This window comes from Calidris pugnax, unplaced genomic scaffold (assembly GCF_001431845.1).
Source record: "Calidris pugnax isolate Ruff unplaced genomic scaffold, ASM143184v1 scaffold86, whole genome shotgun sequence".
NCBI lineage: Eukaryota > Metazoa > Chordata > Aves > Charadriiformes > Scolopacidae > Calidris > Calidris pugnax.
In genome coordinates, this window is record NW_015090843.1 from 470,002 (window position 1) to 486,481 (window position 16,480).

At 43.7% G+C, this 16,480-nt stretch overlaps 1 protein-coding gene across 4 annotated transcripts in view; it reads right to left on the reverse strand.

The window, feature by feature from the left end:
* The window catches only part of L3MBTL3 (l(3)mbt-like 3 (Drosophila)), a 109,254-nt gene that overhangs the window by 58,221 nt on the left and 34,553 nt on the right, over positions 1 to 16,480 (reverse strand). The window contains exons 1-2 of one of the 4 annotated variants that reach the window (XM_014942635.1): positions 16,103 to 16,139; positions 7,585 to 7,696 (exon numbers count right to left, since the gene is read on the reverse strand). In XM_014942635.1, the coding sequence (XP_014798121.1) occupies positions 7,585 to 7,686 (102 nt within the window). In that variant the 5' untranslated portion in view covers positions 7,687 to 7,696; positions 16,103 to 16,139. Of the gene's footprint in view, positions 1 to 7,584; positions 7,697 to 8,732; positions 10,075 to 16,102; positions 16,140 to 16,480 lie in introns of those variants that run through there. The other 3 variants (XM_014942632.1, XM_014942633.1, XM_014942634.1) reach the window with 3 other exon arrangements.

Consider the following 16,480-nt stretch of genomic DNA (forward strand, 5'->3'; position numbering starts at 1 on the left):
TTCTGACAGTAATGTCAGGAGTAAATCTCATCTTGACCACGCAACACTGACCGTGGACTAGCTCAGAATAAACCTGGAAAATTTCTATGATCCAAAAATAAATGGAGCAAATATTCTTAACGCCTATGACATAACTAAACCGAAGTAACAGAGTTACACAGCAGTCTGTAAAGAGGGCCCATACCTTAGGACTCCAGGGATAAAAGCCAAAGGACTACACTCAGACCTCTGGTCAGCGAACAGTTATCATCATTCTTCACTTTAATCACAGGGATTTCAGACAAATCAGAGCCTTTCTGGCACCTTACAGCTCCCCCTCACTTTAAAGCAAAGGAAGCACCTAGAGACGCTGTATTGTCCAACCACATCCTGCTACACGCTAAACCACTTCTTACATATTATTTAAGCTGAAAAAGTTAGTAAATGCCAGAACTTGCCCATTCAACCATTCTCCTCTCCTCTGCGTGTGAGATACAAGCTTTACATGCACGATCACATACTATTTTTTCCACAGAACCCCTGCCCCAGGCAGGGGCCGGATAGCATTCAGAAAATGAGGCAGCTGGTGTGTATTTTTATATTCTTTCTTCAAGCAGTAAAGCCAGTCTTATTTACTCTACATGGCTGGAAAGTAGAATGACTGTTTATTTTCTTTAAATAAAAAAAAAATCAACACTGAAATAACAAAGAGCAAGTATCTAAAAAAGCTTTAGGGGCTCTAGCAATTACTGTTACCGTGCAGCGCAAAGTAATTCCTGAAACAAAACCTCTGTTCTCAGCCACTTACAAAAGAAAACAGAAATATCTCTTTCCTAGCTCTTCACCCTTCTGCTCCCAGCTTATTTCAAAGCACTCAGTAAGTACACGACCCCCGACGCTTGCCTGGGCACAGAATTTTGGCTCTTTCAGGGATGTGGAAGGGGAGTATGTCCCTACACCTGGCTGTTCCCCTTCTTTAATGCTGAAAAGGGACCCTGCCTGCACGCTCCTGCTCTGGCATCTTTGACAAAAGACAACTTAAATAGGATTACAGGCCATTTAAGGCTCCCTAAATCATAATCAGCTGACATTAAATTCCACACCACGACCAAGGGGCAGGGCCAGACCCTCTCTCACTGGAATGATGCTGTCAGCAAGGAAGTCAAGCACTGCAAGCAACCTTCCATTGATTGCAATGCTGCATCAGTAACGCTGCAATAGGCTAATCCTGAATTAACGAAGAAGAGAGGACAATTTGCATCCAAAAGGAAAGGTTTGGGGTTTTTTTTCCCTATCTGGGCAGGCACAAGCAGGAAAGGATTGCTATCAAATTACAAACTCCCAAACCAAAATAAAAATAAAATAATAGGAACGTTCTCTCATCACTTCTGAACTGAAAAGTTAGGTAGCACCAGAAAAAAAATATACCTTTAGCAAGAGAGACTGACATTTCCCCAGCAAAACGCTGATACTTCGGTCTCGTCTGCAGTAACATTTATCTACTTTACTCTTAGACACTCCTCAGGCTCTTCCAATCCCCCCCTCCACCCCGAGCGCTCAGGAATTATCCTAGTCCCAGACGGCTTCTCAATGATGTCTCTCCACGGCAAACTCAGTCTGCCTTATTATCTCCACTTGAGTAGGAAACTGCAGCTGAACAGACTTTCTTAAGGTGACACATAAATCAGCGGCAGAGGCAGAAGCCAAGGCTTGCCAAGGCGACGCTTATTGATCCAAAAGTTGACCTACAAAGCAACCCCGGCTCCCAATTATTTCGGCCAGCATATTTCTAAATACCAAAGGCTAATACCTCATGGGGAACCCAAGCAAGTGACAAATAAATATAAAAAAAAAAAAAAAAGAAAAAGAATGGCTACTTGCCAAAGTCTGGTTCCAGCGAGTCATTCGGCACCGCACAGGAAGGCTGTGGCAGAAGCAAGCGCAGCGCTAAGCTTTCCTGTGTGGGATTTACCTGCATTAATCATAAAACTATTCCTTTTTCCTTCCTGAAATCCTCTGCCCAGTTATTTACAAGTCTAACAGCATCTACAGCAAACGACACAGCAGATTTTGGGGTGAAACAGCATGCAATCACCGAAGTGAAGACTCTACCATGACTAAACATGAGGAAGCTCAATTAAAGATCAAAAGCAAACTTAATTCCGGCATTTCTTGACTTTGGAGTTTTAGCAATTTTAACAGAGAAATTTCCTTTTTGGTCTTTTTTTTTTTTTTTAATAAAATAAAACCATTTTAAGACAAGGCAAAGCTTTAAAACAGAAATCAATGGCGATGAAGCACAGCGTGAGTTAATTAATTCCATTAGATTACAACAGAAGAAAGTTAACTTCCATGTGGAAAAGACCAGGCCACTAAGTCCATCTGCTGGGGCTCACACGTGGTGGGAGGTGGTCTGTTCTGCCTTGTTTTCTCCACCCTGTGCTACCCCTTACCAGCTTCCCTGAAGGGAATCTTTCTTCCCTCTGGAATAACACCTCCCTGGTGGAGGCAGGGATTTAGCCAGTTCCTGGTAGTTGATGTTTCACATGGACACTCTGATGGACTGTCCCCCAAGAGGGAAATGCCTCCCCAGATCCAGCACAGCACATGCCACTGCAGGAGGACAGAAATAGCTTTGCACTAAAAATAAAATAAAATAAAAAAAAAATCACCGTAGTTAGTGACTGCCTAAGACACCACCACTGGTGTTACTGATTATAATCAGGTGAGAAGGGGAAGAAAAAAAAAAGTTGTTTTCAAAATGTTAATTATCTGGAGCAAGCCTGACTGCAATTCCAGAATGGGCAGGGGGAAGGATGCACTTTACTGCCTTGAGTTGTGCTTCTGTGCGTCCCAAAACACAGCCCCGTGAATCACCATCATCTTCCTACAGCACAAGCTGGAAATGAGCACCACTGACCACAATCCCACCACTCTCAGCCCACTATTATACCTGGTTTCCTACCTAGATTTATTTACAGCTTAATTTCTTCATCATCAATTTTTTTTTTATTTTTTTTTCCATTCAAGCACAATTTGCAAGCTGGAAATAATGACCAAAATTCTGTCCGTGCAGTAACAGCTCATTTCCCAAACACAAGCACTAGAAAACTCATTACGAAGTACTTCATAAACTTCTGTCACTGCAGTAGGAAGTGACTGTAAATTATTACAGCTTTTCCAATTTAATGAGTACATTTAAATCTTGAAGTGATGGTGTTACTGCCTGCACTCGGCACGGAGATTTAAAAAAAAAAAAAAAAATAAAGAGGAGGAAAAAAGAAGAGTATTTCACATTTATATTCACACCATGCAGAGTAACTGGTAAGCAATGATGTTTTTCAGATGAGCATACATTACTTAGCCTGCCACATGAAGGCATTCTGTAATTTGTAAAATATTTTAAACTCTACTGGAATTCAAGTTTTCTGTTTTATTTAAACATCTTGAAAGAACTAATATACAATGCTAAAATTTTTGTTCTCAGTCTTCAGTGCATCACAGCGTACCGTTTTTAATTCTCTCTATCCTCTGTATAATTTGAAATTCTAGCGTTTTCCGCAACCCCTCACTATTTATCTGTCACACAGCAGCATTCAACAAGAATTAACTATTTTATGACCGCTTTTGCTAAAGAGTATTAAAAAAATCTGTATGAGTGTATTTCCACAGCCTTTTGTTGGGTGATGAAAATGCAACAATTAACACCGCTCAAAGCAGTTTCAACCATTTTACGCTACTTACAATAGGATTTTTTCCAGCTTTTATTCATAGAGGAACTTTCACAAAAATGAAGTGGTTCTTAAAAAAAAAAACAACAACCAGTTGCTGAGATATTCTTGCCTGATGATCTGAGGAGGCTGGATATTAATACAGCACATGAGAAAAGAGGTTTCTTAAGAAATGTAAAAATAAGCATGAAACTTCATCATGGAAGCAATAAAGAAAAGCAAGTGCCACATGACTTACCGGCCTAAAAATAAGGACTTCAAGTAGGTAACTCCCCCAAACTTCTGTATTAAAAAGCAGCATTTCAACATTTGGGTAGACGTTTAACTCAAGAGCATGCTCATACAATACAGTTTACCAAAATGAGTGTTCAAAGACAATTTTCCCCCATGTTTTATGGAGACAAAAGACTAAATGCGAGAATGTAAGCGATACATTGTCTGCAATGAACAGTTCAGGTATTGCTTATTATTTATCATTTTAAAAAAAGAAGGCACTCTAATATATTATAAAGCTGTAAAAACAGAATCTTTGGATTTGTGCATCTTGCCACTACACCGTTTTCACCAGATTTTTCAATTTCATTTCATTGTAAACACATGGCAATCGTTTGCTATCTTTAGTGGAACAATCTATTCTAATTTTTTAAAGACACACACGAGCTGACAAGAAGTAACTGCTCTGTGAAGGCATTTTCTTTCAGATCAGGACACAGTATTGAGATAGCCAGCTATCAGGACAGTTCAGGTAAACCACCTGCATTAACCCTTTTCTGAGAATTTCACAAAGAGCAGAACGTATCTTCCACCATCACATTTACAGTTTCAAGGGATCAGTCACCCTTTTGACCATCAGCATTTAGAAGCAGCCCTGAAAAAATGAGTTGTTGCAATTATCTAGGAACCTTAAAAATCCTTACTATTTTAAGACCTCAAATTATTTTGGGATCTATATAAAGGTCTAGTCTTTCACCAAGTCTTGATGCTCCCTGGTCTGATGAGTTCCTTGGGCTGATTCTGCATTGTTAGAAAATATTCAGTCATTGTCAGAATGGCTCCGTTTTGATTCCATCCAATAAACCCTGGCTTTTGTATTAAAAAAAAGACCAGAACGAGCTGCCTGGTCAATACTCTCCATATCTTTCGTCATTCCAGGTACACTACCATCACCCCTCTTACTGTGTCTTCCCCACTGCCTGGACCAAAGAAAGAATCTCTGTCCAAAAATCAAACACCTGATTGTTTTCAAATTAAAAGTAAAAAAAAATAAACCCAGAAGAGCAAGCTTCAAATGAAGCTCATGCTGTCCTGAACAGGACACAGTTATGAATCTTCTTACATGACTTCTTGAAGTTACCCTCAGCTACACCTCCCAGTCCCTCCCCTCGCTTTGTAGGGAAGCTTTCCCATTCCTCTACTAATTAATTCCTTTACTAATTAACCAAACCTTTGCTTTGGTTTTGTTTCTTTTGACATAGGGTAACCAGAACTAAGCAAAGCACGCACCAGTGATTTATGTGAGATTATTGTTATTTTCCTGCACTGTTCCCTTTTGTATTCCTCAAACATTTCAGTATTCTGTTTGCTTTTCACACGCTGTTGCCTATTAAAATAAAATGGATTTTTTTAAAGCCTAGACTTTAAAAAAAAAATACAGAACTGGTCAGGGATGTGGAAGCTGATGACAGCTTAGGCAGCAGCGACCACGAGACGGTGAAGTCTGAAATCCCGAAAGAAGTGAGCAAAGCAAATACTGAAACAGCAGCCCTGGGCTTCAGGAGAGGCAGATTTTGGCTTGTTCACACACCTGCTTGGCAGTATCTCACAGAGAACATGGGCCCAGGGGATCTGGGTGTCTCTCCAGGGACCTCACACCAGGAGAAGGACGTGTGCCAACACGCTAGAAGTCAAGCAGACGTGGATGGAGGCCAACATGAATGAACCAGGGACTCCTGACTTCATTCAGATGGAAAAGGAGGTTTGCAGAAGCTGAAACTGGGGAAACTTTACCCAGAGAAGGTATATAGTGATATTGCTGTAGTGTACAATGACGGAATTTGGAAACCCAAAGCTCACCTGGGGAAGAAACTAAAGGCAAGAAGAAAGGCTCCTATATGTGTATAGGCTGAAAAGCGAATCACCAAACCGGACGGAGCAGCTGATAAACTGAAGGAAAGGTTTGCTAATCACAAAGACCTCAACATGGTGAAGAAATAGGCTAAGAAGATCTCATGGAGCTCTACAAAAGCATCCCCTGCACCTGGGATGGAACGCAGTTACACCAGTAGAGCCCGGGGACTGACTATCTGAAAGCAGCTTTGCGGAAGAAGACCTATGAGAAGAAGAACATGAGCCAGCAAAGGTGGTCACAGGCATCCAGGGGCTACTTCAGCAAGAGGGCAACCAGCAGGTTGAGGGAACTGACTGTTCCCCTCCTTAAAATATTGATGAGACCATACACAGACTATGGTGTCCATCACAAGAAAGACAACGACACGGTGCAGCAAGTCCAGCAGACGTCCCGCAAAAACAAGTAGGGGCTGTAGCAGATGACCACAAGATGCCAGGAGAAGATGAGAGAACTTGTTTGCTCAGTCTTAAGAAGAGGAGAGGTTTCACTACTGTCTTCCAGTAGTTAATGGGAGGATATAGAGGCTCTGGACAAGAGGCAACAAGCAAAAGCTGCAAAAGGGGAAATTCCAACTGAGTATCAGTAATAGGAAAAAAATCACTGTTGAGGGTGGCCAACGCTGGAACAGGTTGCTCAAAGAGATGGTGGTTTCTCTAATCCTGGAGAGAACCAAATCTCCATGGGACATGGCCCTGAGCAACCTGTTCCAAGTCAGCCTGAGGTGGTCACGGGTGGTCTCCTGAGGTCCTTTCAAAATAATTTATTCTGTAAGTTTATTCTATCACGAAAAAAACCAAAAAGCCCTGAAACACCACAAAGCCATACTCACAACATCTGTATCCCAGATTTCAAACAATTTTTGATCCTTTACTTCAGCAACAGGCACATGGGATATAAAGTTCTTTTACGTGCTTTCTAATTAATTTGTGAGGTTACATTCAAAAAATAAACTGAGAAAACCTCATCAATTCTAATCTAAACAGAATTATACAAAAATGTTGACTATAATTAACAGGAACTAAGTGCAATACAGAAACTGTATTTTTAGCTGACACAGCAGAGAACATCTTCTGAGGACATAATAAAAAGTGTCAGATAAAATATATAAAATATTTTGAAAACAAAATAAAATTGTTATAATTTACTTCATTAACTATAAGCAGTGTGAAAAATGCAATTAAAAGTATTATTCCAATATAATTCAAATTTCTAAACGATACCAAGCTTAGAAGCACTCCCTTTATGCATTTTTCCAGGCGCTCACCTGACAATAGCTAAGCAAAAATAAACTATTTTAGAAATTAAAAGAACTAAGAATACGAGACCGTAAGAGTCAGCGACAGTGCAAAGCTTCTTAGTGAGACAGTGACAAAATACTCAAAGTGGACTGAATTTTCACCCTTAACTTCTGAGATTTTGGTTGGACTCGATGATCTCTGAGGTCCCTTCCAACCACCACAATTCTGTGATTCTGTGATTTCTTTTGGATTTTGTGCCCTTGACTGCTGTCTATACAGTGAGGCGGTGCTGATTTACACCATCACATCGACGGCTGTCAATGTCAGCACCAGAAACTACATCAAGAAACTAGAGACAGAAGAGCTACCAGGCTACCATGCAGATCCATGTTTTATTCATAAAAGCAGATAGCTACACACCAGCTCGTGAAATTCATTCTTTTGGCGTTTTAATATTTTTTATTTCGCTTATTAAAACAAAACAAACCAAAAAAAAGACGCATCTTACCTTCAGGTCACTTCCCGGCAAAGTACCTATGCCATCCTTCCAGTCCATAGCACTAAATACATCAAACTCTTGACCATTTCCACTGGAGGCAGATTCATTCATGATGCATGTACTGAAAATAAAAAAAAAAAAAAGTAAAAAAATAAAAATATTTAATGTGAAAATGCTGTAACTGGTTTAACACTTATATCACTGGACATTTCTTCAAACCCACTTCATCGATTAGTATCAAATTTAGGGCTACAAAGATGATGAGGGGCCTGGAGCATCTCTCTGATGAGGAGAGGCTGAGGGACTTGGGTCTGTTTAGTCTGGAGAAGAGAAGGCTGAGGGGGGATCTGATCAACACCTATAAATACTGAAAGGGTGGGTGTCAGGAGGATGGGGCCAGTCTTTTTTCAGTGGTGCCCAGGGACAGGACAAGAGGGAACGGGCACAAACTTGAACATGGGAAGTTCCATCAAAAGATGAGTTAAAACTTCTTTGCTGTGAGGGTGGCAGAGCCCTGGCAGAGGCTGCCCAGAGAGGTGGTGGAGTCTCCTTCTCTGGAGACATTCCAAACCCACCTGGACACGTTCCTGTGGGACCTGCTCTGGGTGGACCTGCTCTGGCAGGGGGTTGGACTGGATGATCTCCAGAGGTCCCTTCCAACCCCGTATCATTCTGGGATTCTGTGAAATGCTTCCCTCAGCACACTGGAAATGGGGCCAACCGTGACAATAACAATAATATATAGTGATGTAATAAAAACAAGGGGAAATCTTTGGAAAACCTTTAAAAATAAGACCTGTTTGACACAGTAGGAGGCTGTTAAGGAGGCTGTATTGGAGAGAAATGGAAAACCTCAAACCACAAATAAACTGACATGGGGAAAACAGAGTTCAAGTGCACCCAAGAAAAGGAGTTGTTCTGGGGAAGGCAAGACATGAGAGCACGCCTAGAATAAATACAATAACCCCTCATTAACAGAACTGCTTTTCCTTAACATCGGGTAACTGCATCACCCAAGTGCAAATTAAAATTTCAAAACCAATTTGAAACTGTCTTTCGTTTTCACCCTCACCCAAACACTCCTTGTATGTTTCCATACAGTTTCACTACACTTTGATTTGCCTTTGTAAAACTTATTTCCAAGTAGAGACACGCACATACACCAGAGAAAGCCGTTGCTTTGCAAGACTTCATTTGACTGTATCCCTCTGTTTCAGAACAGCGGAAGGAGAGGAGAGAATATTTATCTTCAGAAACGGCGGATTTGGACATCCTCTTCTGCGGTAAGAGTTTATCCCAAATAACTTCCACCAGCAACTGCTGCATAATAAGACTTGCCACTGAGCCCTCCCTGGCTTTGGCCAGCACTTGCCACTGCCACAAAGACGGCACCAGTTGCCCCAAACCACCAAATTCCTCCTTTCTGCTTCTCACAAACCCTGGAATCTTTAAATCTGTGGCCTGGCACCAAATTTACTACTTATTCCGTGTGAAATCTGACTCATTCCTTTTCTTCCCCAAGAACTTCTGCCCTCTTTCTGGCAGCCAAAACAATCTGTGGCAAAATTAGCTCCGTCTCTGGTTTGTGAACTATTAGCAAAAGCCCATCCCTTCTCAAATTTACACTTTCTGAACTTATTAACAAACACTTTCTAAGCCTCATGCTCCACCTGCGGAACCGCAACTTTCGCTGCAAGTATCACTATTTGAAATTCAAATAGGCAGAGAGCTTCCTCAGTTTTCCAAAGTCTCATTTCTAACTCAGGTCCCGCTCCCAAAATCTGCAAGTATCTATTAATGCTCTCTGGAAACCTGGAAATTTCCACAAAAAAACCCCAACAACTGAGTGATATTTGCTCACTCACGGATAACAGAAAAAGATGCAAACGAAGCAGAAGTACCAGGTCGTCCAGAAACTTTTTACTGAAAGTTTGAGGAGAATAATGCTTCACTAGTTAACTCGGTTGTGTGAAAAGTAAAGGAATTTGCAATTTTTTCATCAGAAAAATTCTATCAATTGCTGTAACACACCACTACAGACAGATACGACCCTGGGTTTGGGTCAGCAATGTGGACTCCTTGTATTTCTCTTTGGTTTCCTCCTCATTTCTAAGAGAATTCTTTAAAACACTGAGCAACACTTTACTCGTCGAGTTCTTCTTTAACACTACATCCACTACACACCACCACCAGGATAACAGGAGCTGGACCTCCGCCAGTAACTACTACTGAGGGTGAAAGCTTTGGCATTCCCTTCTTTTCATTGAGAAAACATCATCTATTTCACACGGTAAGTTTCAAGTAAGAACCACATGATTCAGTGTGTTTTCTCCATCCCTCATTTCAGCAATCCTCCATGAGAAAATACTGAGAACCACACTGTCGTTGCACATAAAATTCATTTTAAAATATGTCAATAAATCAAAACAAATTCAGTGCAAACTGAGAAATTCCCCAAAGCCATAGGACTGTATCTTTTTAGATCACTCCTGGGCAAAATCCCCCACCTGCCCTACCTGATGGCAACTCCTGCAATACAACCTGGACCATACTGACCTTCCAGTACCTGAAGGGGCTACAGGAGAGATGGGGAGGGACTCTGGATCAGGGAGGGGAGCCGTAGGATGAGTGATAATGGTTTTAAACTGAAAGAGGGGAGATTGAGATGAGATCTCAGGAAGAACTTCTTTGCTGTGAGGGTGGTGAGAGCCTGGCCCAGGTTGCCCAGAGAAGCTGTGGCTGCCCCATCCCTGGAGGGGTTCAAGGCCAGGCTGGATGGGGCTTGGAGCAACCTGGTCTGGTGGGAGGTGTCCCTGCCCAGGGCAGGGGGTGGCACTGGATGATTTTCAAGGTCCCTGCCAACCCAAACATTCTATGATCTCTGACCCAACAGTGCCACTGGAGTTATAGACACGCTTTGTAGCAGAATCATTTGGGAAAAAAGTGACATGGGGAATAAAAAAAAATCTTAGAGCCCACCCTACTCAGGCAGGATGTAAACTGTGAAAGGAAAAAAATAAATATAAATTGGTAACAGAATTGCTGAAGGCATATTTCTCTCAGGAAAACATACACATTTTAACTTAATTACACCTCACTTAGTTTCCTGAGGTAACAAATCAGCAATAATGATACATTCTATTGTTTGATAAGGTATTCATTATTGTTTTCCTCTTGAAATTAACTCCCCATCAAAAGGCACAATCTGTACTTTTACATTCTGCGGCCTTCAGAAGTGTTCTTAGTGAGGATGAAAAGGTCACGGGGCAACACAGACAGAAATGAATTTACCAAAAGGAATCATATTTAACAAAATATCTCTTTCCAGCTTTGCTGAGTACGAACAGATGAAAGCCTGGGCTATATCCCTCTACTAATGGTAATAAGGAGGGAGATAGAGACCAATTAAATTGTCACAGTAATGAGGTACTAAAAAAGAATGAAATCATCACAATATATACATCTAAACCACAGAACAAAGAAAACTACAGAATGTCTTATCTACTTATTTTTGGTTGTAAAGCTCTGATGTAGTTCTTTGAACTAGTATAACTCCTTCCATAACGGTTTCATTTGCTATCATTCCTGTTGCTCCACTTCCCAAATAGTAGGAAAAATACTAGATGAATTAGGGGCAAGATAACTAAAGCACTGTCCCCGTGTCTGCCACCAAATGCCATCTGATGTGAAGAAAAGGACGTAATAGTAAGAACTTGGAGGTGTCATCTTCCAAAAGCATCCCCCAAATCCACTCTTAGGGCTGTAACTATCCCAGACCTCCCAGCCATAAGCTGTAACATTTACAGAGGAGCGTGCTGCATGTTAATATTTCAACATTAACTTTGTTTTTAGACATATGGCATAAATTCATTAAAATAAGCAAGCATGTAAGACAAGATCAGATGCATCCTTTAGAAAACACCTTCAGTTTTCCCAATTGATTCAACAATAAAGGAGTACCTGGCAGAGGAGAGATTTAATGAGAATAACAGCGCTAAAAACTGGATAGTTTCATCTGGTGAAAGACTTTCTAAAGCTGTAAAGCAAAGAAACAGGAGGAAATACGCCAATTAAACATTTCGAAATAATTACAGGGTTATGTACAAACGCATCAAAAAGTCTAGTACAAGGGCTCCTTCTTTCTGTCGGTGCTTAAAAAAACTACCTGACACCTACCCAAATGCTGAAAAATCTACTATGTCACCTGTGAAGTGTCCATATGATTTCAAGACGGGGACAGGAGAGAGAGGAGATGTCAGCAGCAAAGCCACCAGTCAGGACTGCCACATTGTCACAGCCTGTCTGTGACAGCCTGGGAAACAAAGTTCATTTTCCCTTTTATACAACCCTGGGCATTTTTATTATGACTTTTGAGGGTTTCTGTAGCCACCGTGACAGATCTGCCCCATGCTCCGAGCTGAGACGTGGTCCCTTCTCCCAGCTGGGCTGGGTGACACCAGCACTGACGGATGTTTACAAATCATAGAATGGTTTAGGTTGGAAGAGACCTTAAAGACCATCCAGTTCCACCCCCTGCCCTGGGCAGGGACACCTCCCACCAGACCAGGTTGCTCAAGGCCCCATCCAGCCTGGCCTTGAACCCCTCCAGGGATGGGGCAGCCACAGCTTCTCTGGGCAGCCTGGGCCAGGCTCTCACCATCCTCACAGCAAAGAATTTCTTTTTAGTATCTCATCTAAATTTCCCCTCTTTCAGTTCAAAACCATTACCCCTCGTCCTATGGCTCCCCTCCCTGATCAAGAGTCCCTCCCCATCTCTCCTGGAGCCCCTTTAGGGACCAGAAGGCCCTAAGGCCTAAGGTTATAAGGTCTCCCAGAGCCTTCTCTTCTCCAGGCTGAACCATCCCAACTCTCTCAGCCTGTCCTCACAGCAGAGGGGCTCCAGCCCTGTGATCATTTTCACGGCCTCCTCTGGCCCCACTCCAACAGGTCCATGTCCTCTCTGTGCTGAGGATTCCAAAACTTGACCCAGTGCTCCAGCTGGGGTCTCACCAGAGCGGAGCAGAGGGGCAGAATCACCTCCAACAGATGACAGAGGCAACAAGTGATTTTTTTTGTCCTAGTACCGTAGATGGTTATTTTGGACATCTCCAAGGAGAAGGCTGCCTGGCATAGCACCCACAGGCTGAAGGGACACATATTCAAAGCCCCCGGGGCCAGCCCTGCTCTCCTCCCTCTGATCTGGGTGCACCCCGTGCTCGAATCTCTCTCACCCCGATTCTTTTTGCACCTGATTCTTCACTTGAAGAAAAACAACCACAACAGGGACGGCGCAGGAAATGGCAGAAGGCTTTGAGGCGATCCACCACGTTTTTTAATACCTACTTTGTTTTGCACCTGTTTAATGTTCAATTCTTTTAATATTTCGTTAAAAGAAGCATCTGCAGATGACACATTTCTTCCAAAATCCCGTTTTTTGCTGTCGAGAGACCTCTTTACTAGTTCAGCCCTGTTTCTATTCTGTGCATTGAAGAGCTGCTTCAGGGAATTTCACCGTTCTGCCTGTTGCTCATAAAGTTTATTACAAGGAAGTTATTTTAAAGGTGAGCTAAATTGACTTTTGAGGGTTTCTGTAGCCACCGTGACAGATCTGCCCCATGCTCCGAGCTGAGACGTGGTCCCTTCTCCCAGCTGGGCTGGGTGACACCAGCACTGACGGATGTTTACAAATCATAGAATGGTTTAGGTTGGAAGTGGATGTTTAGAAATCATAGAATGGTTTAGGTTGGAAGAGACCTTAAAGACCATCCAGTTCCACCCCCTGCCCTGGGCAGGGACACCTCCCACCAGACCAGGTTGCTCAAGGCCCCATCCAGCCTGGCCTTGAACCCCTCCAGGGATGGGGCAGCCACAGCTTCTCTGGGCAGCCTGGGCCAGGCTCTCACCATCCTCACAGCAAAGAATTTCTTTTTAGTATCTCATCTAAATTTCCCCTCTTTCAGTTCAAAACCATTACCCCTCGTCCTATGGCTCCCCTCCCTGATCAAGAGTCCCTCCCCATCTCTCCTGGAGCCCCTTTAGGGACCAGAAGGCCCTAAGGCCTAAGGTTATAAGGTCTCCCAGAGCCTTCTCTTCTCCAGGCTGAACCATCCCAACTCTCTCAGCCTGTCCTCACAGCAGAGGGGCTCCAGCCCTGTGATCATTTTCACGGCCTCCTCTGGCCCCACTCCAACAGGTCCATGTCCTCTCTGTGCTGAGGATTCCAAAACTTGACCCAGTGCTCCAGCTGGGGTCTCACCAGAGCGGAGCAGAGGGGCAGAATCACCTCCAACAGATGACAGAGGCAACAAGTGATTTTTTTTGTCCTAGTACCGTAGATGGTTATTTTGGACATCTCCAAGGAGAAGGCTGCCTGGCGTAGCACCCACAGGCTGAAGGGACACATATTCAAAGCCCCCGGGGCCAGCCCTGCTCTCCTCCCTCTGATCTGGGTGCACCCCGTGCTCGAATCTCTCTCACCCTGATTCTTTTTGCACCTGATTCTTCACTTGAAGAAAAACAACCACAACAGGGACGGCGCAGGAAATGGCAGAAGGCTTTGAGGCGATCCACCACGTTTTTTAATACCTACTTTGTTTTGCACCTGTTTAATGTTCAATTCTTTTAATATTTCGTTAAAAGAAGCATCTGCAGATGACACATTTCTTCCAAAATCCCGTTTTTTGCTGTCGAGAGACCTCTTTACTAGTTCAGCCCTGTTTCTATTCTGTGCATTGAAGAGCTGCTTCAGGGAATTTCACCGTTCTGCCTGTTGCTCATAAAGTTTATTACAAGGAAGTTATTTTAAAGGTGAGCTAAATAGCTTATATATAGTCACAAAGGGGCCACAGCTTAAAATTCTTTGCCATTCTTAAAATTTGTAACAGAAAAGGGAGCAGATGCCCTACCGATGATGTCAATTTAGCGTTATTTCCTCTTATTTCTACCTGTTGCTACTCTTCTGCCTGCTGGACTCTCCGAGCACACCGTGTGTGTTTGCTCCTGCTTCTCAACACAACAGCTTTAATCCTTAAAAGCCAAAATAGTCTTTCCTCCACAAGGTCTTCCCGACCCTTTTATTTGTGTCATTGCCTGTGCAGTCCCAAATGGAGGTTTAACCCACTCAGGTACAAGATTTGAGGCCAACAACTCTGAAATCCTATTTCTTGATTTTCCTTCATTCCTCAAACCGGGCCTAGCAAGTTACAGAAAACTTCTGCTTTTCTTCACTTTTGCCTCCTCCCACCCCCTGTGCAGACATCTCCTGGAGAAGAACTCCGACACCCCAAGTCTTCACCCCGAACATCACCTGACCTATTTCAAATCGTTATTTTTTACCCCAATTTATCCCCCATATGCCTGAGCACTCCCTTTGTCTGACTCGTGCCCTCTTCTTCTCAGCAGCTTCCATGAGCTCTGCTGTCCTTCAAAAATTAATTCACTGCTTTCTAGCTCCTTAATGCACTAATCAGGTTATTGCATTTGTAGATTTTCCCTTCTCTCCCATTCATAAAAAGCTCGTATCTCCCATCCTGACGAGCTGCTCTACTACTGGAGCACCAATAAACACACACACGGTCACTTTCTCCCTGCCAGGTGGTCACTGGTCCCTCCCACCCATCACTCACCATCATTCAGCCCATTTACCAGCACTATTAAAAACCCCAGAGTGAAAAAAAAAATGGAATGGCCCACAAAAAGCCAACCACCTCTCTCCACAGAAGAGGTGGAGAACAAGTCAAAGGGAAAGGACTCACCGCAGAACCATTTTCTTAAGTTATTAGAACTTTTAAAAGCAGCACTCTGGAAAAAAGTCATTAAACTGCGGGTGAAACACACCACGTCACAACAAACACAAGCGGAGTTCACTGCCACGGCCCAACTGACAGCAAGCAGCACCCAAGAAGGTGGTTGCTTCAGCCACCTTCATCAGAGAAACCACTTCGTGGGACCAACTGGAGACAGTCACAGCATCATAAAATCATGGAATGGTTCAGGTTGGAAGGAACCTTGAAGATCATCCAGTTCCAACCCCCTGCCCTGGGCAGGGACACCTCCCACCAGACCAGGTTGCTCCAAGCCCCATCCAGCCTGGCCTTGAACCCCTCCAGGGATGGGGCAGCCACAGCTTCTCTGGGCAACCTGGGCCAGGCTCTCACCACCCTCACAGCAAAGAAGTTCTTCCTGAGATCTCATCTAAATCTCCCCTCTTTCAACTTAAAACGGTTCCTCCTTGTCCTATGGCTCCCCTCCCTGATCAAGAGTCCCTCCCCATCTCTCCTGAAGCCCCTTTAGGGACTGGAAGGGGCTCTAAGGTCTCCCCGGAGCCTTCTCTTCTCCAGGCTGAAGACCCCAACTCTCTCAGCCTGTCCTCACAGCAGAGGAGCTCCAGCCCTCTGATCAGTCAAAGCTGCTGAGGTCACACCAGGAAAATACCGGGACCCACCAGGAAAACACCAGGATGCACCAGGAAAACACCAGGACCCACCACGAAAATACCAGGACGCACCAGGAGAAGACCAGGACCCACCAGGAAAATACCAGGATGCACCAGGAGAAGACCAGGGCGCACCAGGAGAAGACCAGCACCCACCACCCAGAGCCAAGCCTTCAGCCACCAGCTCCAAGGAGTTTCTCTCCTACAGATGTCCATCCTACGCACCACCCGGAGCCAAGCCTTCAACCGCCAGCTCCAGGGAGTTTCTCTCCTACAGATGTCCATCCTACAAACTTCTGGGAAGGTGAGAACTTCCCGGGTAAAAAGCACCAGGTTCCTAACCAGCTTTCACATTTTCTTTAAGAAAACTCCATCGCGACCCCGAACACAGGCTATTTCCCCAAAACCACACCGGCTGAACTTTGCGTTTCGGGAGTTCGAATCCCGCACCTGCCCGCCAGCCCCCCCCCC